The following is a 23575-nucleotide window of genomic DNA, read 5'->3' as shown; positions in this document are numbered from 1 at the left end:
GATGATGGATAAACTTGTATCTTACCAAGTTTGGATGGTCAAAAGATAATAGTAGGTTTGACTGGTGAGCCATGTCTACCTATCTCAAAGCTGGTCACCAAACATTTATAATAATAAACAAGTACATATAAGTGGTTCAGGAACAACACCAAGAAGGGTAAATTTTAATTAAGGTGATAATGGAGATGAAGTTGTTCTACGCCATTGCAGCTGCACTTGTTCTAGTTGTAGCCAACTTGGGGATAGAAACAAGTGGGCAGAGCGTTTCTTGCCTGAACCAGCTTGCTCCATGCCTCAGTTACCTTAATGGGACCAAAGAAGTGCCTCAAGATTGTTGTAACCCTCTCAAATCAGTGATAAGGAACAATCCAGAGTGCTTGTGCCGGATGATTAGTAACCGAGGGAGTTTCTCAGGCCGAGCGAGCTGGCATCGATGTCAATGATGCTCAAATGTTGCCTGCTCGATGTGGAGAACACGTCAATCCCATTGCCTGCTTAACTCGTACACACTCAAACTCAAAAGTCTCCGTTATTTACTATCTTTTCAATCAAAAGATGTTTTCTCATGAATCTTTTGTGTTCTTCCAGGATCTCGAGGTTCTACAAACTCAGACCGAAGTTCCTCCACTGGCAACACATTCTCTCAGTCCTATTGGATGACAACATTAGCTATTGCAGCCACTGTTTTGTCATATTTTCTATAAACAAGCTGAAACTCTCATTGTCTATACTATAGCAGTTTTGTTTGCTTGTTTAATGAAGGCTGCTTATTCTTTGTTTGAATGCTTTATGAGACTATGAGTTGAATTATGATTATTGGTCCGTCATCAACACATTCCATTTTTAACGAGTGTGCAACATCATGACCTTAACCGAAAAATTCAAAACGACCAACTACCGGGAAACTCCAAAATTAAACCGGTTAAAATGGTGCTATATTTCTTAATAACCGAAACAATCAGCTGGTTTAAACAAATGTAACCGGTCAACTCTACGGAGCAGTTGACCAGTTCATCTTCTAAATCCCTCTCTTAAGCAGATCGGAGAAAGGTTTCTGACTCTTACAAATCCGACCAGAATCAAACAATGGGAGAAATGATGTACAAGCTCTTCGCTTCAGCATCTTTGCTAACCCTAGGACTGTATCATCTCATCTGTACTTTCTTCCATCTCCTCAAATCTCCTCAATCCTATGCCGCGAAACCCTTCTACCCATTTCCCCGGCTCTCCTCCGTCACCGGAAACAACCACAACCACCACCGTCTCCAAAATCTACCATTGTTCATCCTCGTACTCTCCCTTTTCGTAGCTTTCCTTCACGAAACCCTAATCTCGTTCTACTCCGATCCTCTCGTCAAAGGAAGCACCCCAGTTCACCGGTTCTCATCTCTCAATTCCGCCGCCGTGTTCTTCCTCTTCCTCATCATCGCCGTTTATTATCTCCTCTCCGATTCGACCTCTTTAACCCCTCTCCCTTCCGATCTCCTCTTCGCACTCGCCTCCGTAGGATTCTTCCTTCATTACTCCGCCGCATCTTCGTCGGCTTCGATCCAAACATCTGATCTTCAAGCTCACTGTGATTCACTCTCAGCTCGTATCTCCGCCTTATGCTCCCTCCTCTGCTTGCTTCTCGCTTGCCGTTCAAGACTCTTTATCGCTGACGCTGCCCTGGCTGCTGCCATTTGCCTCCAAGGTCTCTGGCAGCTTCAGACCGGACTCTCTCTCTACGTTGATGGGTTTATTCCTGAGGGATGTCACCGTCTTCTCGATGTTCAAAGCGGTGTGGAAGGATCAACTCAGTGTGATGTTCAGGACTCTAAGCTAAGGGCTGTCTCAGTTTTGGACCTTATGTTCACTGTACACGTTGTGCTGGTGGTTGTCCTCATCTTTGTGACTTACACGATGGTGGTGATGGCGGCTGGAGTGAGAAGAACTGGTTCTTATGAAGCTTTGCCAACCAATTCTGCTGATTCTAATCATATTCAGATGAAGTCTTTGACTGGCACTCAGGCTTGAAACCTTATCAATCCTCTTGCTTTGCCTTTTTTTTTTTTTGTAAGCTCTCACTCTTTTGAAACTTGTTGCTGCTTTGACAAGTCTTTATCCAATTATCTTTGTTCAATATTAGTGTTCAAAATCCTCGTATAGATGATGACTTGCCCAACATAGTTATGGATTCTGGTATATTCTTTCTTGATTGAGAATAGCATTGTGGATGGTATGTTCCGTTTTTTTTTGCGTTTGGGAAATTTTGTTTCCATCATGTAACATGTATTTGGTTTTTGGTTAAAAGGCAAACTTAGCCTGTCCTGTGGTGAAAGAAGAAGATGACTATGATAAAACTCATAGATTGCACCGAAAACATAAAGCATTTGACAACAACACGAGCCTTATAGCTTGGCGATCTCATGTCAAATAAGGCAAAGAAGGGGAACCTAAGGTATGTTTTCCATATGCCTTCCTTGAGATGGGACTGCCTTAAGCGTAAGGCTTGTGTTGTTGTCATATCCTCTATCATTTCGGAGCCACTTCTTGTTGTTATCTTTATTCATATCATCTTCTTTGTCTTTCAACACATTCTGTCTGAGTTTAGTTTAATGAAAAAACTAAAGTAAATGTGGAATTAGTTGACACATTTTGATTGCAATTTAAGATGTTAGAATGAAGACTTTGGTATTTTTGTAAGTTACTAGAATAGAGGCAGAAGAGATACATGTTTAACGCCAACAGGAGGTAATGAGGTATGATTCAACTCAACTAAACTAAACTAAGTTAAACAGTGAGCACTTGGAAGCATAACGAAATGAAAGCTGTCTTGATCATCGGGTCTTGTTGTTATGGACCTAAAAGCACAGGCCCATTTATGTCATGTACTGTGTTTTGTATGTGTTGATAGCATGAAATCTAGAGGATTGCGCGTGGGAAGGGGAATGGTGAAACCTTAGTGGTTAAGTTATTGCGAAAAAGGATAAAAGGATAAAGTCATAAGACAATCAAATGAGAGCTTGAAACCCCTAAAAAAAAAGTAGCTTGAGGTGGTGCGAATAATTTATGTTTTCACTCCTTTACTGCAGAAAGGTACAACACTTGGCTAAGTTGTCTTACTATAATATTTCCTTAAGTCACGTAAATCTACTTTTTATAACGTCTAGAAGTAGAAGCACCGAGACAGACTATGATTAGTATAATAATAAGCACGTTAACGCAAATTGTTGTTTGTTCGTGTTTGGCCAAAAGATATCGAGACATGTCTGAAGAACTGAGTCTTTGGTTTTAAGATATTTCTTCATCAAACATAATTATACAAATGGAAAAGAAAAGGAGACAACGAGAATATGATAATAGCAAAAGGCAACAAAAGGAGAAACTAAAGAGAAACGTAAAGCGATTTGGCCTCAATCAACGGAAACGTATCTTAATGTAAGAGGTTCTTCTCTATACTTTTTGAGACGAGCTGCATTGGTTGACTAACCATATTAGTTATATCGAAACCCAAATAATAACAACGGAGGAATATTTTGTCACGTTTTTACATTTTCACATTGTTTCCTTAACGTATAATCTACCTTGTTCAAATTCAAAAGTTGTAATCATCGTCACTGTTTTTAAAAATATAATTGTAATGATTTTAAATAAGATTTTGGAAAAAAACAAACTTTGCGAACAAGGTTTGGATAGTGGCAAAAGAGGAGTGGTCCCGTGCGTAGAGATTGTGAAAATTGTGATCATCTAAACCAGTCAAACGTAGCCATGTGTCTTCCTCAGCTTTATGAACTTCCTTAGCCAAGACCATCATAATTGTTTGATTGTGTATATAAGTAGGCCTTCCTTCATCTCTCATATTTTCCATTCTCCATACACACAAAACAGATTAAAGGATCCAGAGAAGAAGGCAAGCAAACATATATATAAAAAAATGAAGAAGGCGGCGGAATTCGTGAAGCAGATAATAAACATGTTGACTGGTTTAGCAAAGGATAAGACGAAGGAGCTTAAGAGGAAGACACGAGCCTTCAAGACACGTCTCGTTATATTCTCGCTCCTCCACAACAGACACATGGTGGTGAGCTCTTTGTCTCACAAGCTTAAGACCAACCCAACCTCGAAAAAGATAGATCATGATAATCATCACAAGGATCATGATCAAAACATGGTGGTGGTGTATAGCCACAACGTTAACGCCATGTCTAGCACTCCTGTCTCTCCTCATGTAGAATATCAATATGCCGAGGAGGAAGAAGAAGAAGAGGAAGAGGAGGAGGAAGGAAAGTATCCAGACTTGAGGCACTCGCTGTTTGAGGCAGAGGGTTCAGTAATAGACATGGTGAAGCATTCCAAGGAGGACAAGGGAGAAGAGTTTCGGTTGGAAGATGAGATCGACAGAGTTGCTGACCTTTTCATTACTCGTTTCCACCGACAGATGTGGTTGCAGAAGCAACTGTCTCTCGAAAGCCCAGACGCTTCCTCACCATTACAATCTTAATGATATGCACTCCCTCATTGTTTTTTTTTTTTGGGGGCCAAGGACGATGCAGTGATCCTTATAGATTTTGTTTACGTAGAGATATGTGAAAACGGGACATGTTTATTTGTTTTTCCTTCAACCTGTATCTAACAAAGTCCCCCCTAGCCTCTTCGTTCAAGGCTCATTACAGAAATAAACACACAGTTTTCTTCTTCTTTCTTCTTGTTATTGTTAAATAATGTTAAATGTTGTTTTGTTTCTGTGATTAGTTTGAGCACCACACTATCCGAGAGCACTTGGCAAAGCGACCATTATTTATTTAATGTTTTCATTGTTAATTATTGCAATTAAATTAAAAGCGGGCTTGTATCTCAAATTGCAGCCTTGCATTTAACGTTTATTAAAGCCTGTTAAGGCCCATTTACCAATCAATTATATAGAAACAATTTAATTCAGGGTCCCCGTTCTCCGGTTCCCTGTGTACGACGCCGTTTCATAGTTCCCATTCGCCGGTGCTTCTGCTTGCGAATCAGCTCAGCTGGATTTGTGATGGTATCATTGATCACTTCTTTTCAATGGCAGCGTTGAGATTGATAAGTATAGCCGGCTTCTCTGAATATTCTGGTTTATAATAGTCTCGCTCTCGATAATGTGCTTTGAACAGTATTGATCTCTGTGTTATATTGTCCATATGGTGAATCGCACATGCTTCAAGTCATGTGATGATGTCTCTGTTGTAGCTCCTCTTGAAACTTGAACCTTTTCCTTTGGTTTGTTTTTTCCCAAAGTCGCTTTCTCCTAGTTCTGTATTACTCTGCTGGTTTTATCCAATCAATCAGGTCGGTTTGGATTCTACAGGGACACTGTGAAAGCTTCCCAGCAAATCTGATGGCATCTGGGACTCAAATAGTGTTTCTTTATTGATGTTCTGCCCACAGATCTTAAACGTTAAGCATCCAAAGATGCATTAATTAACGATAACATGGGGATGAGGTCCATGTGCCTCTGCAACACCTCTTGGGCTAATCACATTCTGTTGCTTCCCTTAAGTTACTGCCTGCAACATTGAAAGAAACCCAATCTGCAGTCATTATAATAATAGTAAATTATCAGATATTGTGGTAAAAGAGCATTAGAGCAAGGTGGTTTTGATGGCTATAAATAGTATGGTCCGTGCAATGTTTGTTTTGTGTGATAAAAGTGAGGATGGGTCGTCTTTCGTTTACTCTTTGCCTCACCTTTCTGGTTATGGCCACTGTAACATTTGGTGTACCTCCTAAAAAGTCCATTAATGTTCCTTTCGGAAGGAACTATTTCCCCACTTGGGCTTTTGATCACATTAAGTACCTAAACGGTGGTTCTGAAGTGCATCTTGTCCTCGATAAGTACACTGGTATGTTTCTCTTCCTTGTATATTTCTTTTTAAACAAATTTTCATCTAAACCGTTCTTCTGATTGTTCTTGTTCAATGTGCAAAGGCACTGGCTTTCAGTCCAAAGGTTCCTACTTGTTTGGCCACTTCAGTATGCACATAAAGATGGTTGCTGGGGACTCTGCTGGAACTGTGACCGCCTTCTATGTGAGTGAATTCATTTTTGAAAACACTTGGGACATCTCTCTTAGTGTCATCTAAAAGTTGTATCTTGCCTTTTGTTCCTGCAGTTGTCATCCCAGAACTCAGAACATGATGAGATAGACTTTGAGTTTCTAGGAAACAGAACCGGCCAGCCTTACATTCTGCAGACAAACGTGTTCACAGGAGGCATAGGCAACCGAGAGCAACGGATCAACCTCTGGTTTGACCCTTCCAAGGACTACCATTCCTATTCAGTTCTTTGGAACATGTATCAGATTGTGTAAGTCAGCATTCCTCAAATGTTATTTCTACTCAAAATGTCAAAGCTAAGTGTATTGATATACATATGTAATACAAAAAACAGGTTCTTTGTGGATGATGTGCCGATACGAGTGTTCAAGAATAGCAAAGACATTGGGGTGAAGTTTCCATTCAACCAGCCGATGAAGATATACTCGAGTCTTTGGAACGCAGATGACTGGGCCACAAGGGGAGGGTTAGAGAAGACCAACTGGGCAAATGCTCCTTTTGTTGCTTCCTACAGAGGCTTCCACGTTGATGGGTGTGAGGCTTCAGTGAATGCTAAGTTCTGCGAGACTCAGGGAAAACGTTGGTGGGATCAGAAAGAGTTCCAGGACTTGGACGCTAATCAGTACAAGCGTCTCAAATGGGTTCGTACGAGATACACCATCTACAACTATTGTACTGACCGCGTCCGATTCCCCGTGCCTCCTCCTGAGTGCCGCAGAGACCGCGACATTTAGTGTTTTTTCAGACTTTAACTAGATTATTTTTCCAGTGTATGGCAAAATTATCAACTTTCTTATGTTTATTCTTCTTGCAAGTATAAACATGATCTAGAACAGCTTAAAATGTTACAACCGTGCATTGACGTGACCAAATTGGAACCGAGAATATGAATTCATGAGTTCCTTGTTAAAACTTCAAACTCATGGTCAGTTAGTCATGACTATCAAGAACATAGGGTTCACGGATTAGATAGACAGTTCAAGAAATGCTGCACTAAGCCGCATCAGTAGCGGTCCATTTTAGTTGCGTAACCTGTTTTCTTATATTGCTGATATCACAAATTAAGGAAAGAAATAGTAATATACTAAAACATAGATTAAATATATATTATTTTTATATATTACATCTGCATTTCATAATGATTAATCTATGATTTGTTCTATATGGAGAGTTTGAAAACGAAATTATACATAATCACAATTGGTCAAAGTTTTGGTAAAATATTGGAATTTGAAATTAAGATTGTTTGACTAATTTGATTACAATAAAGAACTAGATGGATTTTTTTTGTTTTTTCAAAGAGTTTAGATCTATATTATTAAATTAGAGGTAGTTGCGTTTTCGTGTATTGCACTATTCCTAACTACTTGATCTGGTGTAAGTCTGTCTCTATTAGGATTTAAATGGTCGTGATCGGTCAGCGTTTCCAAGTAATCGGAAATTGACTAGGCATGGCTCCCCCGGCGAAGATGCAAGAGATCCACCAATTCCTCTCATCCGCACTTACCCAGCGTGGCCCCTCCGCTCTCCCATACGCCGAGGCCACCAAGTCGTTCATCCGACAACATCTCCTTAATTTGGTCTCTTCCTACACTTCCCTCGACCCCAAAACGGCGACGTTTACACACAACGATGGCCGATCCGTGACCCTCCTCCAAGCCGACGGCACAATCCCGATGCCTTTCCAAGGCGTAAGCTACAACATCCCAGTCGTGATCTGGCTACTCGAATCTTACCCTCACTCTCCTCCTTGCGTCTATGTCAACCCTTCGCGTGATATGATCATCAAACGACCTCACTCCAATGTCTCTCCTTCTGGTCTCGTCGCTCTTCCTTGTCTCCATAATTGGGTTTACCCTAGCTCCAATCTCGTTGATCTCGCTGCTCATCTCAGTGCCGCCTTCTCCCGTGATCCCCCGCTTTACTCTCAGCGCCGTCCTCCTCCGCAACCGCAACCTTCTCATTCGGCCGGATCTGGATACTCACGGCCTTTTACTCCTCATCAGACGGATTATGCGGCGGATGTTTATAAGAAGAATGCGATTGACAAGTTGGTGGAGATGGTTCATTGTGATCTTGTATTGGTGAGGAGTGCTAGAGAAGTGGAAACTGAAGGGTTACTGAGTTTACAATCCGGACTTCAGAGAAGAGAAGAGGAGATCAACAATGGTTTGAAGGATATGTTGAATGAGAAAGAAACCTTGGAGCAGCAATTACAGGTTATTGCTATGAATACTGACTTTACTGATTCTTGGATTAGGGAGAATCAAGGGAAAGCTGACAACTTGCTAGTAGATTTCGATGTGGATGATGCATTTGAATGCACTGAGACACTGTCCAAACAGATGTTAGAGTGCACTGCATTGGATTTAGCCATTGAAGATGTTGTTTATTCGATGGACAGATCGTTTCGAGATGGTGTGTTACCCTTTGATCAGTATTTGAGGAATGTGAGATTGTTGTCGAGGGAGCAGTTCTTTCACCGAGCCACGGCTGAGAAAGTTAGGGCCACACAGATGGATGCTCAGGTTGCTTCGATTGCAGCTAGGTTGCACTCCTGAAGTGAACACTGGAAAGATCTTTCATATGTAGCTACAATTTTTTTTGCTGATTGTTAGTTACAGTATATTCGATTCTTATTGAGTTATAGTCTACATACTGATAGGCATATACACCAGTGCATATACGAATTTGAACTGATAATGTTCTGGCTTACCTTCTCTTTGTCATTACTTTTATGATATCTGTTGAAATACATTTGGTTTGGAACTATGTTTCTCCATCTGCAATTCCAAACCTTCAAAGTTCAAACCCCCGTAACCAATCTAACTATTCCTGCACGGTTTTGCAAAAGTTCCAATCACTGAAAGCTTTGACTAATGCCACAAAAAGGAAACACTGGCATTTCTCTTAACATGACGAATAACTCAAAAATCCACTCACTCTTTAAAATCCACTCAAACACTAAAATATGAAAATGAGTCCAAACTTCTGGTGTATAATGATACAACATGCTAAATCACTTTGAAAGAAAGGGAAAAAAAACACGAAAACCACATCACAGTAGAAAAGGTTTCTGATTTAGGTGGTAAGCTCCATGATGGCAGTGACAATATCTCCATCAGCGGCCTTGAGAGCTTTTACTGCCATTGGCTTAGACACTCCTGCTTGGGTCATCACAAGCTCGATGTCCTTTGGCTCCACACCCTCCTCGTCCACCTCTTCATCATCGTCCTGAGCAGCAACTGGTGCTGCACCAGATGTTTCTCCTTGTGAAACCACGTTGCTGAGGTTGGGAGTCTTGAACTGCTCAGCGGCCTGACTCTGAAGCTGCGAGCTTAAGTCCTCTATCTTCGCCTCACCAAAGATCACATATGTATCCGATGCTGGACTCTTGAACACATCAGGTTTTGATATCACAAACATGATCTGCAAATTCAAATCCGCATTTTGTCAATAAAATTGGAACAGAAGGAGACCGTAATGACTAGCACAAACAAAGATTAGAATATCCGAAGACCACAAACATTCTTGCTCTTTTTGACGGTGACACGGCTAACACCAGTGATGGGTTTCATCCCAAGCTTCAGCATCGCTTTACGACTCTTTTTCTCGCTTCTGCTTTGCTTTGACCGGGCACCCGCCTCTCCATCAAGTTCTGGTCAACAAATCATATAGCTCGAGCTTATAAGAAAGACACCCACTTCCTCATGGTATATTTAACAAAAAACAGTATCAAACTTTCACCAGTCAGCAGCATCTATCTAACATAGGTATCCAGTAAATAATTCTTACAAATCCATGGTGATATATGTTCGACAGATAGTCGCATTACAAACAAGGTTTCAAATTCTAACCAAAGAGATATCTATGTTCTTCTACATGCAAGTAAATTCAACTTAGCTGCCCACGATGTAAACACTTAATGGAGCTAATCACATCAAAACTTGGAATATCTAGCATTTTCGCAAATAAATTTATAGAATGTCGCGCAAAAGGTAAGAAGAAGAAGAAGAAGATAACTTACCCTCGGCCTCGTCATCGTCATCGGAATCATCCTCATCATTGTCATCATCATCCTCAACTTCAGGCTTATCAAGCTACAAATCGAAATCAAAAGAAACAGTAAGTAACAATTTTTTTTTTTAAAACAGCTCAAAAACAATTAGATAATTCATCGGCTTAAGCAATGGGAGAATCGATATATGTTCGTGAAGTTCGAGAAAAGAAGATTCAGATCTAAGAATCAGTAGCTCCATTGATTAGAATATCTAAAACCAGTCACGGAGATCTAGGTATGAAGAAATCAATAAATCCAAATCCAGCTCAATCATTCATTTCTCAGACTATGAGATAACAATAAACCAAACAAAAACAGAGATAGAGAAAGAAAGGAGAATACATCGATCTTCTGCTCTTCCAATTTGGCGGCGAGCTCCTCTTTCTGTTCGGCAGTCATGTTTTCAAGAGAGAGAGAGAGTATCGGTGAGTGAGTGACGAGAAACCCTAAAAACCCCTTAAGAAAAATATGGAATTGATTACTTCTAAAGTAAAGGGAAGGCCGTGCAAGAAGAAGTGCACCGAAACTGGTTTGGTTGGATTTTTAAACCCATAAAAACAGACCCAAATCCAAAACCGGGAGACTGTTTGCGTGGTCTTAAAAACTAATAAAAAATTCATTTAATCGCCGTCTGTGGGGATCGAACCCACGGCCACGTGGTTAAAAGCCACGCGCTCTACCACTGAGCTAAGACGGCTTTGATGTTTTAAGTTCAAACTACTAGATACTAATATTTGTATTCTGAACCCATCTCATTCTCCACCTTTGACCAAGATTTGACCGTTGGAGCATTGAACCACGAATCGATAATACATGGTTTCATAAATGTCCGTACAAAATCAGATCCCGCTCCTATTGTATTTATATATTCACTCCCAGTCTCCCACCACCAAAATTCTGACCGTTGGAGAACATTACTCTTTTTGCAGAAGGAGGAGGAAACAAAAGAAGAAGAGAGATCATAAAGCTCTCATTTGCAATAAGACCTTCTCCTTCGGTTTGTTAGTTTTTTTGACTCTCCGACCAAACCCCAAAATAAAAAACAAAAACACTCCCAGTGATTTTTGAAAAGAGAGAAACCCAGAAATGGCATCCCCACAGAGCACCAAAACCGGTCTGAATCTACCCGCCGGGATGAACCAGACTTCGCTGCGCTTGGAGACGTTTTCGAGCTCATTTCGTGGGATCTCTAGTTTATCATCTCCCTCTAAATCGACTTGCAGCGACAGATTCATACCGTGCAGATCTTCTTCGAGGCTCCACGCTTTCGATCTGCAGGATAAGGAACCTACTACTCCGGTTAAAGAGGGAGGGAACGAAGCCTACTCCAGACTTTTAAAATCTGAGCTTTTCGGATCTGATTTCGCTTCTCCTTGTTTGTCTCCTGCAGGTGCTGGTCAAGGATCTGCTTCTTCTCCGATGAGTCCATGTACCAATATGTTGAGATTCAAAACGGATCGTTCCAATTCAAGTCCCAACTCGCCATTTTCTCCTTCCGTTCTCGGAAATGATAATGGCTTCTCCAGTGACTCGTCTCCTCCTCCCAAACCGCCTCGCAAGGTTCCTAAAACACCTCATAAGGTATATTATACTGTTTTACATCCAATCTCTTTATGTGATTTGGTTACAGAAGGTAGAAGTGAAAGATTGTTTTGTTTTTATGTTTGGTCTCAGGTTTTGGATGCTCCTTCCTTACAAGATGACTTCTACTTGAATGTTGTGGACTGGAGCTCACAGAATGTTCTTGCGGTTGGGCTTGGTACTTGTGTCTATCTTTGGACTGCTTCCAATAGCAAAGTGAGTGTTCTCTTATGCTTCACTTGTTTTTAAGATTTTCAGAGTGTCTTCGGTTGTGGTTAACAGTGAATTTATTGGTCAGGTGAAAAAGCTATGTGACCTGGGGCCTAATGACAGCGTGTGCTCGGTTCAATGGACACGGGAAGGTTCTTATATATCTGTTGGTACAAGTCATGGTCAGGTTCAGGTGTGTTGTTACTTTCCAATCTATGGCTGTTGAAACTTTTGTTTGTATGCCTTTCACTGATGCTTAGCCTTTGCTGGAAGGTTTGGGACGGAACGCAGGGCAAAAGAGTGCGAACTATGGGAGGCCATCAAACGAGAACTGGTGTCTTGGCATGGAACTCGAGGATCTTATCATCAGGGAGCAGAGACAGAAATATCCTTCAACATGATATCCGAGTCCCCAAGGATTATGTCAGCAAACTCGTGGGGCACAAATCTGAGGTCTGCGGCTTGAAATGGTCTCATGATGATAGAGAGCTCGCGTCTGGAGGCAACGATAATCAGGTAATCTCGAACATAAGTTATTCAGTGCTCTACAATCTATGTAAATAAGAGACTTTCAGTGAGCTGCTTTCTAACCAATTTCCAACAGCTCTAATCTGCTAAAATTTTCAGTCCTAGGCTATATACAAATACAATGCACCCTATAGCTAAGAGTTGAGCCGTTGAACTTCCTTGAAGCTTGTAATATTAAGTAACATTGGTGGGTACCACTTTTTCTTTTTCTTGGAACAGTTATTGGTATGGAACAATCATTCACAGCAACCTATTCTGAAGCTGACGGAGCATACAGCGGCGGTTAAGGCAATTACATGGTCTCCTCATCAGAGCGGTCTCCTTGCTTCGGGAGGTGGAACCGCAGACAGATGCATTAGATTCTGGAACACGACAAACGGACATCAGTTAAACAGCATCGACACTGGAAGCCAGGTTTGCAATCTGGCGTGGAGCAAGAACGTGAACGAGATAGTGAGCACTCATGGATACTCTCAAAACCAAATCATGCTCTGGAAGTATCCATCCATGGCAAAGGTACATAGTTTTATTTTTCAAACTTGAAAGCTTATTTCTTGATCTTTCTTGCTTCTACTATATACCTGACGCACCAGCGAATTGTATTGTGTAGGTTGCAACCCTTACTGGGCACAGTATGAGAGTACTTTACTTGGCTACATCACCCGATGGCCAGACTATAGTGACCGGAGCAGGAGATGAGACCTTGCGCTTTTGGAACGTCTTCCCTTCAGTGAAAATGCAGGTTAGAAATCTTTCTTGAGTTTTGAAATTCGATCTTTAGCTTGCATCTGCTCAGCTGATGACTAGTTTTTCTGTTTACAGACACCCGTGAAGGACACAGGACTCTGGTCATTAGGAAGGTCACAGATCCGATAACAGTAGTATCATTGTCAACTTTTAATTTGATTTTTTTCATTGTGTATGCGAGACATATACTACTGCACAGAGAGACAAATAGAGAAACTGAAACGTAACATGCAAAATCTCCATTCTATTTTATTTCATTTGTTATTTTCCTCTGTAAACTACATAATCCCTGAAAAACACTGAATACACATCTATTTAGAAAAGAGTTACCACTCGAGTTTCATTGTATGGAATGAAGGCTTTCATTATCGAAATCCCTGGCAAATCAAATAAATTTCTCTAGATGATGATCGTGTAGCTTTTGGCCTCAACCAAGATGCCTTGTTAAAGATGGGCTTGCAGATTCGAGCAAAATCTAAACAAAAAGAAACAGTGTTGTAGTGAAGAAGAAGCATTTTTCCAATTGTATATACTAAATAGTTTGACTCTAGTTTACACAGTTGTTTCCCGTACCTTGAGCATCCTCGCTTTCTAGAAGCTTGATCACAAGATGACCTCCATGCCTAAGTACACCACGACTAGTTTCGTTGCTCGAAACTTTATCTCCCCCATCATTATCGTCATCAAGTGACTGGGAGATGGCAGCTTGACCAACAGCTAAATTAAGTGCTCGCATTCCCAATTCAGCAGACAGAGCTGCATCTCTAGTGGTAATCCCAGATACTGAAGGACACATGTCTGAAAGAACGACAGAAAATCCCATTTGCTGCATCACAGAGCAATCCACAACTTGTTAAAACAATGGTCAGGGAACAGGTTACAACAAAGAGTGACCGACCAAGAAAGACCCTAACTTTCAGATATTACAGAGAAAGTTTAAGAACTCATTTCAAATCATGAAAAAGCTGTTAAGCTGTAAATAATCACAAGAGTATGATTAAATCACCTGAGGAGATAACTCTCTAATCTTTTGTCTGGGAAAGTTAAGAACATCGGCGGAAATGGTTTGGACTCGCGAATCACACTGTGGAGGAACCTTCACCTTCTGCTCTGGGGAAAAGAAGTGCATTGATTCACACAGTACAGTTTACAGCTTAAAAAGAAAAAAAGAGATTACAATCAAGTGGAGGTTCCTCTGACCTTAATATCCATACCAACAACATTTCCACCATTTTTAAGTGGACCTAAGCTTTGGCAGGCAACCTACACCGCATTATTAGAGACAAATTCAAGTTTAAATAAAGCTCTTTTCCCAGAATTTGAAATTTGGAATTGATGTAACATCAAAAAAAGACCTGAAGCCAAGCACCAGGTGCGCAGCCTAGGTCAAGAACAGAGGAGCCTGGTTTGATGAGCTTATACTGTTTTTGAATCTGTAAAAGCTGTAGTTGCAAGGAGAGAGAGAGAGAGAGAGAGATGAGTCTCGATATAAGAAGAAATAGAAGCAGAGGAGGGTATGAATGTAAATTTCACCTTGAACGCAGAGCGAGCAACATAGCCAAGACGTTGAGCTTCTCTGTAGAAAAAGTCCGGCGCTCCTGCCCCACTCATCTCCTCCGGCGACGACGACAACCGTATTCTTCCCCCTTTTTTTTTTTTTTTTCACAAAACCTTATAAACCCTAAAATGTCCTCAAATTTTTTAAACAAGTAAAAATAAATACCACAGAGAAAACTCGAGCTAATTTCATTAACCAATGTAATAATTTTTTTTTTTTTTTACATCTAACCAATGTAATAATTCATATTTTTGCCCTTACATTATAGTATATAGACTGATTTTGTAATTGTATTGTGATTAGTCATATGATGTTTATATTTGTAAATCATCGTAATAATATTTTATCTTAATAATAAACCACTATATATATATTTTTTTGGTCGTATTTTGTTTTTGTTCAAAACATATATCATTTTAAAAATAAACTAGATTTTACCCCGTGGTACACCACGGGGCCAGCATTTTATGTGTTTTATTCGTTCAAAACTACAATGTTGTCGTATACCTATATATGTACTTTCAGCTTAACATATAGTGTGTAAGGAGTTATCAATGCAGTTTTTGTGTTGTTTATTATATGTTAGCAGCAGTTTCATTTCCGTGCGGAAATTAGGAATATTCCGCTAATTATATCTAACTATACAAATGTTTGTTTCCGAATATAGCAATTACCCTCGGGTAACAAACTATTTGTTAGAGGGCCGACGGATCCCATTATATCTTCTAGATAATGGGCCTATATTATATGACTTGTAGTCCAATTCGACTATACTTGGGTTCTTTAATAATTGTCAAATTCCCGGGTGAATATTATGCAAACTATTTAAATTGTTAATTTAACATTTCAACGCATATACAATATTCGAAAATAGCAAAAAAATAAAGATTCTTTAATGTTTTCTTTCCATTTTGTTAAGCCATGGCGTCTGCCATTTTTAATTCGCAACATCTTCCACTGTAGTTCTATTTCTACGTCTAACAATGATAGTTAACTTTTATATTCATTGCTCCCTTTGATCCCTTTCCTCAACATTCGACTGGACTAACTATCCAAGTATAGAAGGTAACGTATAATTAGCTTAATGTTAAACAGACAAGATATTACTTCCACCGTGTCGTTATGATGGAAATCGTCTAACTATTACTCCTCCAACATAATTTTTGTCAAATATGTTAGTGTAAAATGTACATATTGTTTATGACTCACATGTGATGCATCTACTTAGTGAAACATCTTCGGCTTACTTTATTCGGTTTTTTTATGTCTTTTTGTGTAATCACCAGACAAATTTTCTTCCGTGAGTACTGTATATTACTCCGTCTTACCCAAATCCATCTTATTATACATTGAAGAACTACTGAATACTTGACCATATGACAACTGTCGATTATAAGAAAAGGATGACATAAAAAGAAGCTTTATTATAATTTTCTGTAACATATGATTGTAAAATCAAACAATTGTTGAAGCGTAACAAATTTTTCACCAATTAGTTTCCTTCTACGAAACATTGGTTGATGTCACTTTGTCCTTCACTAAGGTGGTAATTATTTTGCACACTCAGAAACTTGAAGAGTAGTTTCAAACTTGTACTTCTATCAGAAACCCTTGCTTCATAGGACACCCTCTCTTTCTTCAATGTTTTCAGGTTGGATTTCCAGACCTTTTCTGTTGAGCACCAAGTATAGGAACCTCTAGCTTCATTGAAAGTAAGTTCTCTTCCTCCATGAGTGGGTATGTTTAGATCAAACCAAGAAGGTAGTTCTCTTTTCGGGCAGAGGTGCATGTTTTCAACTTCTCCCATAACCTTTTATATAAATAAGCAGTAACCTTTTCTATTTGCAGAGAGTAGTGTACGTCGTTTAATACTCTCTCACAATCTCTTGCTCTTTATACTGGTAATGGTTAGTAGGGTTATTAGGATTGCTAACATTGATTGAAACGATATGCTAATAAATAGTGCTTGATTTGTGAACATTTAATTTAAACATTCTTGGAATCATTAGTAGGTCTAAATAAGGTTGTAAAATACCAAGCCAATATGTATGGATTGTATAATTACCATAACGTTTCTCTAAGTCTCACCCGATATTATTTGTATCACTAAATTGACAGCTCAACAATCAAATCTTCACATTAACAAATATACGATGAGGTAGCCCCGTAATTGTAGCTTTAACAAAAATTATCTTTGACTTTCCTTCTAGGCAGGAATATAATTTGAGGTTCTGGAATCATTGGTTGGCGTTACAAAGGCTAATTTCAAGCAATCAGAGGTATGTGGTCAACCGGGATTCTAGTATAGTCACATGGTCTAGTTTCTTTGTAATTGACATACCATTAGTACCGACAAGTGCGTCTTGACAGTCAAACATTATTACTTGTGCATATAAACCGTATTGCAGAACACACCTAAATGCCATGAAAATCACTAAATGAAATGAATACTAACACTGTTTCATAACGAAATTAGAAATTAAAAAAAACAACTGCAAATAACATATGATTATTCCAATTTCCTTGACAACACACCCTAGTCATCCCTCTCTTCATTGTCTTCATCATCTGTATCAAAGTGTGGATCTCCACTGGTCGAACACGATAAACGGCACATAATATTCAGTTTCTTGATCATTTTTAATTAAATAATATAAAAGATAATTACTCTCATAAAAAAGTATAAGAAGACTTACATTAATGTGTCCATGTTCATTTCTGGATACGCTTTGTCCAAAAATACTCTTGAACATCCATACTGTGAAATGACACAGTCTTCACCTATATTGTAACCAAGATCCACGTTTATATATGATTATGTAGGATTAAGTACCAAAATTATGTTTGAGTAAGTAATTATAAAATCACAGTATTTAAAAACCTTCAAACCGGCCAATTCTCCAGAAACGCAAAACACACATAATCTGTTCATATCCGTAAACCCATAAATTTCCCCTACAAAATAATGAAACTGTATAAATGATTGATATAGTAGCTACGTAAAAAGATGACAATATGCCATATATTAAACAAAGAATTGAAGAAATAGTCAAGTAACTAACCGCTAGTTCCCTAGGTTCTGGAAAACCTCTTTGTAAACAACATTGGTTGTTTGTGTGTCGACCTTTCCTTCTTTGTTGACAATTAAGATCTTCAAGCCTTTCTTTGACGTAACTCTAGACAAAGCAACATACAACTGACCATGTGAAAATACTGGCTTAGGCAAGTATATACCGACATGCTCTAGAGATTGGCCCTGGCTTTTATTTATAGTCATAGCGAAAGCAACAGTTAGTGGAAATTGTCTTCGTCTCATCTTGAATGGGAGCTTGGTGTCTGATGGTGTGACGACCACCTATGGTATCAAGACAATATCCCCAGCCCTGTCACCTGTTATAACTTTGGCTTCTACAACATGGTTAGCCATTTGTGTTATTTGAAGTCTAGTCCCATTGCATAGGCCTCCTTTAGGATCAATATTTCTAAGCAACATAACAGGAGCTCCAATTTTCAGTCGTAAGCAATGGTGAGGCAAACCTGATAGCTTGATGCTGTTAAGAAAATCTGGTGTTACCACTGGATTACTTAGTGAATCAGAATCTGTTGGATCAATGCTATCAGCACTTAAATACTCCTTCACCTCACCTGCAAAAGGTTGTTACGTATAACTTATTAGTTGTTATTTTTTCAATCATATAACTAATCTGACATGTGAACCAAAACTTACAATCTAATTTCTCTAACATAAACTGGTTTATGATGTTGACGTCATCATTTGTTGGAGCTAGTATAGCCCTTTTCTGATAGAACTTAGCGTCGGCATTCTTTTCAAATCCAGATAGATCACCATATATTTCCGTACAGATTGCTTATATTGGATTAACTGCTTCTGTAATCAACAACTCTCCTGGAATATCTATCAAAGCTTCACCATCGTTTGGTTCATTGATCTTACCATCACCCACATCTAATAACCAGTCTGAAAAATCTTGGATTTCTTTAGCTTCGCTCTGACTTATGTCATTTTGTAGAAGACGCATATTCTTTGTCAGCTTCAACACTTTACAATGATCCCAAATATAAGAAGAATTAAGAGCTGCTAATATTATCTCTGCTCGCCCTGCACCATTAATCACTGGAAGAATTTGTCTAAAATCGCCTCCAAACACAACAACTTTACCAGCGAAAACCTTGTTGCAAGCGTTTCCCATGATATCTGCAAAACTGCGATCTAAAGACTCGAAACAAAATTTGCTCATCATTGGTGCTTCGTCCCAGATAATGAGTGATGCTTCCTTAATAAGATTTGCCAGATCAGAGTTAGGCTTGATCTTACATAATGAATAATCGTCAACTACCAGAGGTATAGCAAATCTAGAATGCGCTGTCCTACCACCTTCTAGCAACAAAGAGGCAATCCCACTGGAGGCCACGTTAAGTACTATCATTCCCCTATATCTAATGGCAGCTGATAGGGTCTTCCACATAAAGGTTTTACCTGTTCCTCCAAAACCATAAACAAAGAACACTCCACCCTTATCCTCTAAAACAGCCGAAGTGATCTCATTGTAAATGTTCCTTTGTTCTGCAGTAAGCATCTCAAGCCAACCATCATGCTTTTCTTTCAAGTCATCTTGATTATACCGGAGTTCATCAGCAATCAAACGGTTACAGTTATCAAGGTCTTCTCTAGATGGTTGGGGGAAGTCTCCAATACTTTTAAGAGATCCTCCGTTAAACAACATAATCTTCTCAATTTCTTGGAGAGTGTAGTTTCTTATCTGAGCTTCACTTAGAATTAGATCTGCATTCATGTTAAGACATTTATTAAAAAAACATTGCATACAAATTATTTTACACATCACGTCCATAAGATTTACGATTTTACTTAAAGTTAAATACCTGGATTGTTATACTCTTCTCTCTTTTGGCGTTCAATATCTTCAGACAACAACTTCCAAGATTCTTCCCAAACATGTTCTGGTCTATCAAGTGAGTCAGATAGGATAAGCATTGAAAAAAATTTACGCAGATAAGGAGCAAAACACCATCTACTTGCATCAATAAGACTATCAATCCAAAACTGATCATCGGATATGATACCACGGGCAAAACATGCTTCTTTATATGTCTTGTAGACAACACCGTCGTATCTTTTGATATCATCAAAACATTTTGGTCTCTTGACGATGTTAAGTAGTACTCTTAGAAAATACTCCTCTTCTAACTTCCTTGGGACATAATGAATACGACCTAAAGAGTAGCCCCTGCTTCGTTTCTTCCACTGCTTTCTCTTACCATCCCATGTGAAATAAGCTGGGATCTCTGCATATAAACAATCTCTTGCACGTTTTCCACCTTTTCCACGAGCATTATTCCTATTCAAAGTTAGCCATGCCATGAACATAGAATCTTGATTAGCTACTCGTTCCAGAACCTCTTCAATGTCGTCGTTTTCATTATAATAGGCTGGTTGATTTCCTTCATCATGGAAAGATAGTTTCTGCACAGCAGTTGATCTATACTGAATTGGAAACGTAAAGATTCTCCATACAGCCTCTGAGGACGAGACGAACCTACGGTGATTAGCGTGACTATGATTAGCTATATACGCCATGAAATTGTAAGAATGAAAATATAATATATACACAACATTGAGAGCGAAGTAATAACCTGCAATCAAACCAATCCTTTATCTCGTTCTTCTTTTTCTCTGATGTATCTGAAGTAGGGATATTGGTAGTTGGGTTTGTATTTGGGGTAACATCGTTCTGGACTGGCTCAAGCACTACAGCGACACGGTCGGGCCCTTTGTTGATATACTTAAATAAGTATTTAATTGATCCGTTTTGGTTACACCATTCGACATTGATATGGGCATGGTAGCGAACGGACAACAGCGGATTGTATGGTACAACATACCTATTGTCACACTTGATTCCACTCTTCTCAACATAATTTTCTTGCTCACTACGTCTCCTATAAATTGGATAACCATCAGCTCCAACTTTGGTGAACTCTTGGTACTGTTTAGGATAATTTTTCGAACACCTTCTGTTAACCATACATGGAGACTTTGGGTTTGCTGCACCACAAGGTCCATGGATCATAGACTCACTTATGACTTGGTAAAGTTCAGGAAACTCATCTTTATCTGGGATCTCAGCTGATATCATCTTGTCTATGTCATCAGCAGTTGGCAATTTGCTATTAGAATCCATGAACAACAGGATGTGTGCATGTGGAAGTCCTCTCTTTTGGAATTCGACTGTATACATAGCTGAGGATTTAAAAAAAAAAAAAACATGATTAATTTATTGAATTACCTCAGCACAAATAAGTGACGGTTTAAAAATATGCATTGAGATATATTAGTTTTAAAAATTGTTGTTGGAAAATTCGATATTTTAAAAAAACGATCGGGGTATACATATCAAATTTGAAAGAGACGAATAGTACCTGCAACTGTTTTACCAAGTAGATGTTTGACTGTTAGATCTGTCATTAGAGAGTCGAGCTTGATTTTGAATATTCTTGCAACAATATCTGGTCGGTCATCAGCTGTTAACCCACGTGATTGCACATACCTGGTAATCTCTGGCCACTTAGGGTTACATGTGAAAGTGATGAACAAATCTGGGAAACCATATAGTTTACATATGGCCATAGCATCATAGTAGCTCTGAACCATGTAACGTGGTCCTCCAGTGAACGATGCTGGAATAAGTAGATTCCCTTGCTCACTCAGATTAGTGTTTCCAGAACCAGCAGCTTCTTTGATTGAAGCAAAATTCTCGCACCTCAATTTTGACTGCTTAAACTTGATATAAGACAACCTACTTGACTCAATAGTTGTGTAGGCATCACAAAGAAACTGCTGGAACAATCTTTTCGCATGAAGGAGTGTATGAGACTCATTTTCTCTTTCTTGTAATCGGAATGCAAACCATTGCTGCATACTAATAGTCTTTTTCTTTTCACCACTGCTTGTTCCTGCCATACATTTCTCTATACCAGGCCTCCACCCATCTTCCCCATAACAAAAAATCAGAGGATATTGCAAAGCCAGATAAGAAATGTGGGTTTCATTTATTCTCTTCAGATCACCTGTTTTCTTGTCTTCAATAATAATGTCGCGTGTTGGCATTCCCTTCTTGAAATCCCCTGGAATTAATGCAGCAACTTCTGATGCTGATGGCATAGAGTAAGTTCTTCCATCTACTCCAACACGATCTGAAACAATCCTCATATGAAATCTTTCCTCCTGATGAGTTTGATACCTTTCTCTAGCTAACCTGAAGTTTTTAACATATGGGTTTACAGAGTTGAGCATATTGATGATCGCCTCTATAACATCTTTTTTCAAATTTTGCTTCCCACGTTTTTTATTTGGTTCTTCGCCCTTGCTGAAATGGAAGTAAATAGCAAAAGTGAGAAATATATGGCAATATCAAAATCGTCTACTAATAGTTAACTCACATTTTATCGTTAATAATTCTAACACAGCCATACCCTATCACAGTTGCTCTGTTATCAACTTCTGTTTCTGTATCTACAATATAGAGCTGACTGTATTTTGCGTAATCTCCTTCTTCTGGTTGTAGACTGCCTATCAAATGATAATTACCACCTTGTAAACGAAACATATTAGGTCCAGTACCTTTTGGAACAGATCGATCCACTTTTCCACCGAGAGATGTCATTGCAAAGACCATGTTGTAAATCCTCTGGTTTTGACGGTAGTTTCTGCTGATGGCATCATTACCGGTTTGTAATTTTTTGATCAGCTCTGGTGGTTCTTTGAGTAACGGTATCTTGACCGTCCCTAGTCCACAACATAAACTGAAGGTTGGGTTCTTTGTCTTTCTTCTTTTGTTAAACGTTCATCGTACCACATCAACGCACCACAAAAACTACACGGAAACGTTGCATCACCATGATCTAAGTACGCTGTGACATATAAAAGAACGTGTTAGAACAAATAAAAAACTATTATGCCACTCAATAGAATTAAAACAAATAAATCCGTTTGTATTTGATATGTGAAACCTGGTTTTTGTGGTTTGGTGATTTTTTTCCTTGATCTAACTCGTTTTGCCTTTGGTATAGAACTATTCGTAGCCCTCTTGTTAACTCTTGGTTTCGCAGATCGTTGCTTCTTTTTTTTTTCTGGCGATTGAGGCAACAGCTCTTCATGTTGATTGACTGAGTTACTGTATCCGATAACTGTTTCTTCCACATCTGTACCCATTACGCTATCATCTTCTCCAGGACTACTATAGTCATATGTTTGCCTTAATGGGCTACCATCATTATCTATATCGGACAACACACCATCCATGAGGTCGATGTCAGAGCTATCTGAATTCGAGTTGTTCATGACATCTCCATCTGTACAGAGAAAACTCGAGCTAATTTCATTAACCAATGTAATAATTTTTTTTTTTTTTTACATCTAACCAATGTAATAATTCATATTTTTGCCCTTACATTATAGTATATAGACTGATTTTGTAATTGTATTGTGATTAGTCATATGATGTTTATATTTGTAAATCATCGTAATAATATTTTATCTTAATAATAAACCACTATATATATATTTTTTTGGTCGTATTTTGTTTTTGTTCAAAACATATATCATTTTAAAAATAAATTTTGGACACTGACAATTGAACCTCGATGTCAATTGTCAAGAGATATTCAATGATACAAGACTAGCTAAGATAAGCTAATATAATTTAAATTTAGAGAGTTTAGTTCTTAAATGAAAATGATCATACATTAAGAAACAAGTAACATACGTGGATACTCATGTAA

General features: G+C 38.8%; 8 protein-coding genes, 1 non-coding gene and 1 pseudogene across 9 annotated transcripts; 6 read left to right on the top strand and 4 right to left on the bottom strand.

Annotated features, from left to right (window-relative positions):
- The first annotated feature begins 4 nt into the window (after nt 1–4).
- Nucleotides 5–833, top strand: LOC17883707 (lipid transfer-like protein VAS). The gene is given in 4 exon segments (XM_023781951.1): nt 5–28; nt 174–407; nt 409–502; nt 589–833. Coding segments are annotated over 4 exon segments (468 nt in total). The 3' UTR covers nt 705–833.
- Nucleotides 834–997: 164 nt separating this feature from the next.
- On the top strand, nt 998–2232 carry LOC17881207. Its single transcript, XM_006289730.2, has one exon. The coding sequence runs from the start codon at nt 1087–1089 to the stop codon at nt 2014–2016; it is 930 nt and encodes a 309-aa protein (XP_006289792.1). The 5' UTR covers nt 998–1086; the 3' UTR covers nt 2017–2232.
- A 1637-nt stretch (nt 2233–3869) lies between these two features.
- Nucleotides 3870–4679, top strand: LOC17881464. The gene has a single exon (XM_006289337.2). It carries the CDS (start codon nt 3917–3919, stop codon nt 4481–4483), a length of 567 nt encoding a protein of 188 aa, XP_006289399.1. The 5' UTR covers nt 3870–3916; the 3' UTR covers nt 4484–4679.
- A 278-nt stretch (nt 4680–4957) lies between these two features.
- On the top strand, nt 4958–6919 carry LOC17882176 (probable xyloglucan endotransglucosylase/hydrolase protein 5). Its single transcript, XM_006288295.2, has 4 exons — nt 4958–5858; nt 5944–6044; nt 6128–6321; nt 6406–6919. Exons 1-4 carry the CDS (start codon nt 5672–5674, stop codon nt 6803–6805), a joined length of 882 nt encoding a protein of 293 aa, XP_006288357.1. The 5' UTR covers nt 4958–5671; the 3' UTR covers nt 6806–6919.
- Nucleotides 6920–7421: 502 nt separating this feature from the next.
- On the top strand, nt 7422–9116 carry LOC17883541 (protein ELC-like). Its single transcript, XM_006289272.2, has one exon. It carries the CDS (start codon nt 7523–7525, stop codon nt 8630–8632), a length of 1110 nt encoding a protein of 369 aa, XP_006289334.1. The 5' UTR covers nt 7422–7522; the 3' UTR covers nt 8633–9116.
- On the bottom strand, nt 8995–10612 carry LOC17882024 (nascent polypeptide-associated complex subunit alpha-like protein 3). The gene is made up of 4 exons (XM_006288622.2): nt 10474–10612; nt 10099–10171; nt 9599–9729; nt 8995–9500 (listed from the first exon to the last, which is right to left on the bottom strand). Exons 1-4 carry the CDS (start codon nt 10528–10530, stop codon nt 9153–9155), a joined length of 609 nt encoding a protein of 202 aa, XP_006288684.1. The 5' UTR covers nt 10531–10612; the 3' UTR covers nt 8995–9152.
- A 144-nt stretch (nt 10613–10756) lies between these two features.
- Nucleotides 10757–10828, bottom strand: TRNAK-UUU. The gene has a single exon. It is a non-coding gene; the product is annotated as a tRNA-Lys (tRNA).
- Nucleotides 10829–11008: 180 nt separating this feature from the next.
- On the top strand, nt 11009–13466 carry LOC17881533 (protein FIZZY-RELATED 3). Its single transcript, XM_006287570.2, has 7 exons — nt 11009–11712; nt 11806–11928; nt 12011–12115; nt 12196–12438; nt 12670–12966; nt 13061–13192; nt 13273–13466. The coding sequence occupies exons 1-7, from the start codon at nt 11218–11220 to the stop codon at nt 13324–13326; spliced, it is 1449 nt and encodes a 482-aa protein (XP_006287632.1). The 5' UTR covers nt 11009–11217; the 3' UTR covers nt 13327–13466.
- On the bottom strand, nt 13422–14863 carry LOC17882366 (ribosomal RNA large subunit methyltransferase E). Its single transcript, XM_023781748.1, has 6 exons — nt 14731–14863; nt 14553–14639; nt 14398–14460; nt 14204–14302; nt 13771–14023; nt 13422–13672 (listed from the first exon to the last, which is right to left on the bottom strand). The coding sequence occupies exons 1-6, from the start codon at nt 14806–14808 to the stop codon at nt 13563–13565; spliced, it is 690 nt and encodes a 229-aa protein (XP_023637516.1). The 5' UTR covers nt 14809–14863; the 3' UTR covers nt 13422–13562.
- Nucleotides 14864–17819: 2956 nt separating this feature from the next.
- On the bottom strand, nt 17820–22652 carry LOC17882632 (annotated as a pseudogene).
- Nucleotides 22653–23575: the final 923 nt, after the last annotated feature.

Source organism: Capsella rubella, unplaced genomic scaffold, assembly GCF_000375325.1.
Source record: "Capsella rubella cultivar Monte Gargano unplaced genomic scaffold, Caprub1_0 scaffold_6, whole genome shotgun sequence".
In the NCBI taxonomy this organism is placed as follows: domain Eukaryota; kingdom Viridiplantae; phylum Streptophyta; class Magnoliopsida; order Brassicales; family Brassicaceae; genus Capsella; species Capsella rubella.
This window is presented reverse-complemented; position numbering and strand designations above follow the sequence as displayed.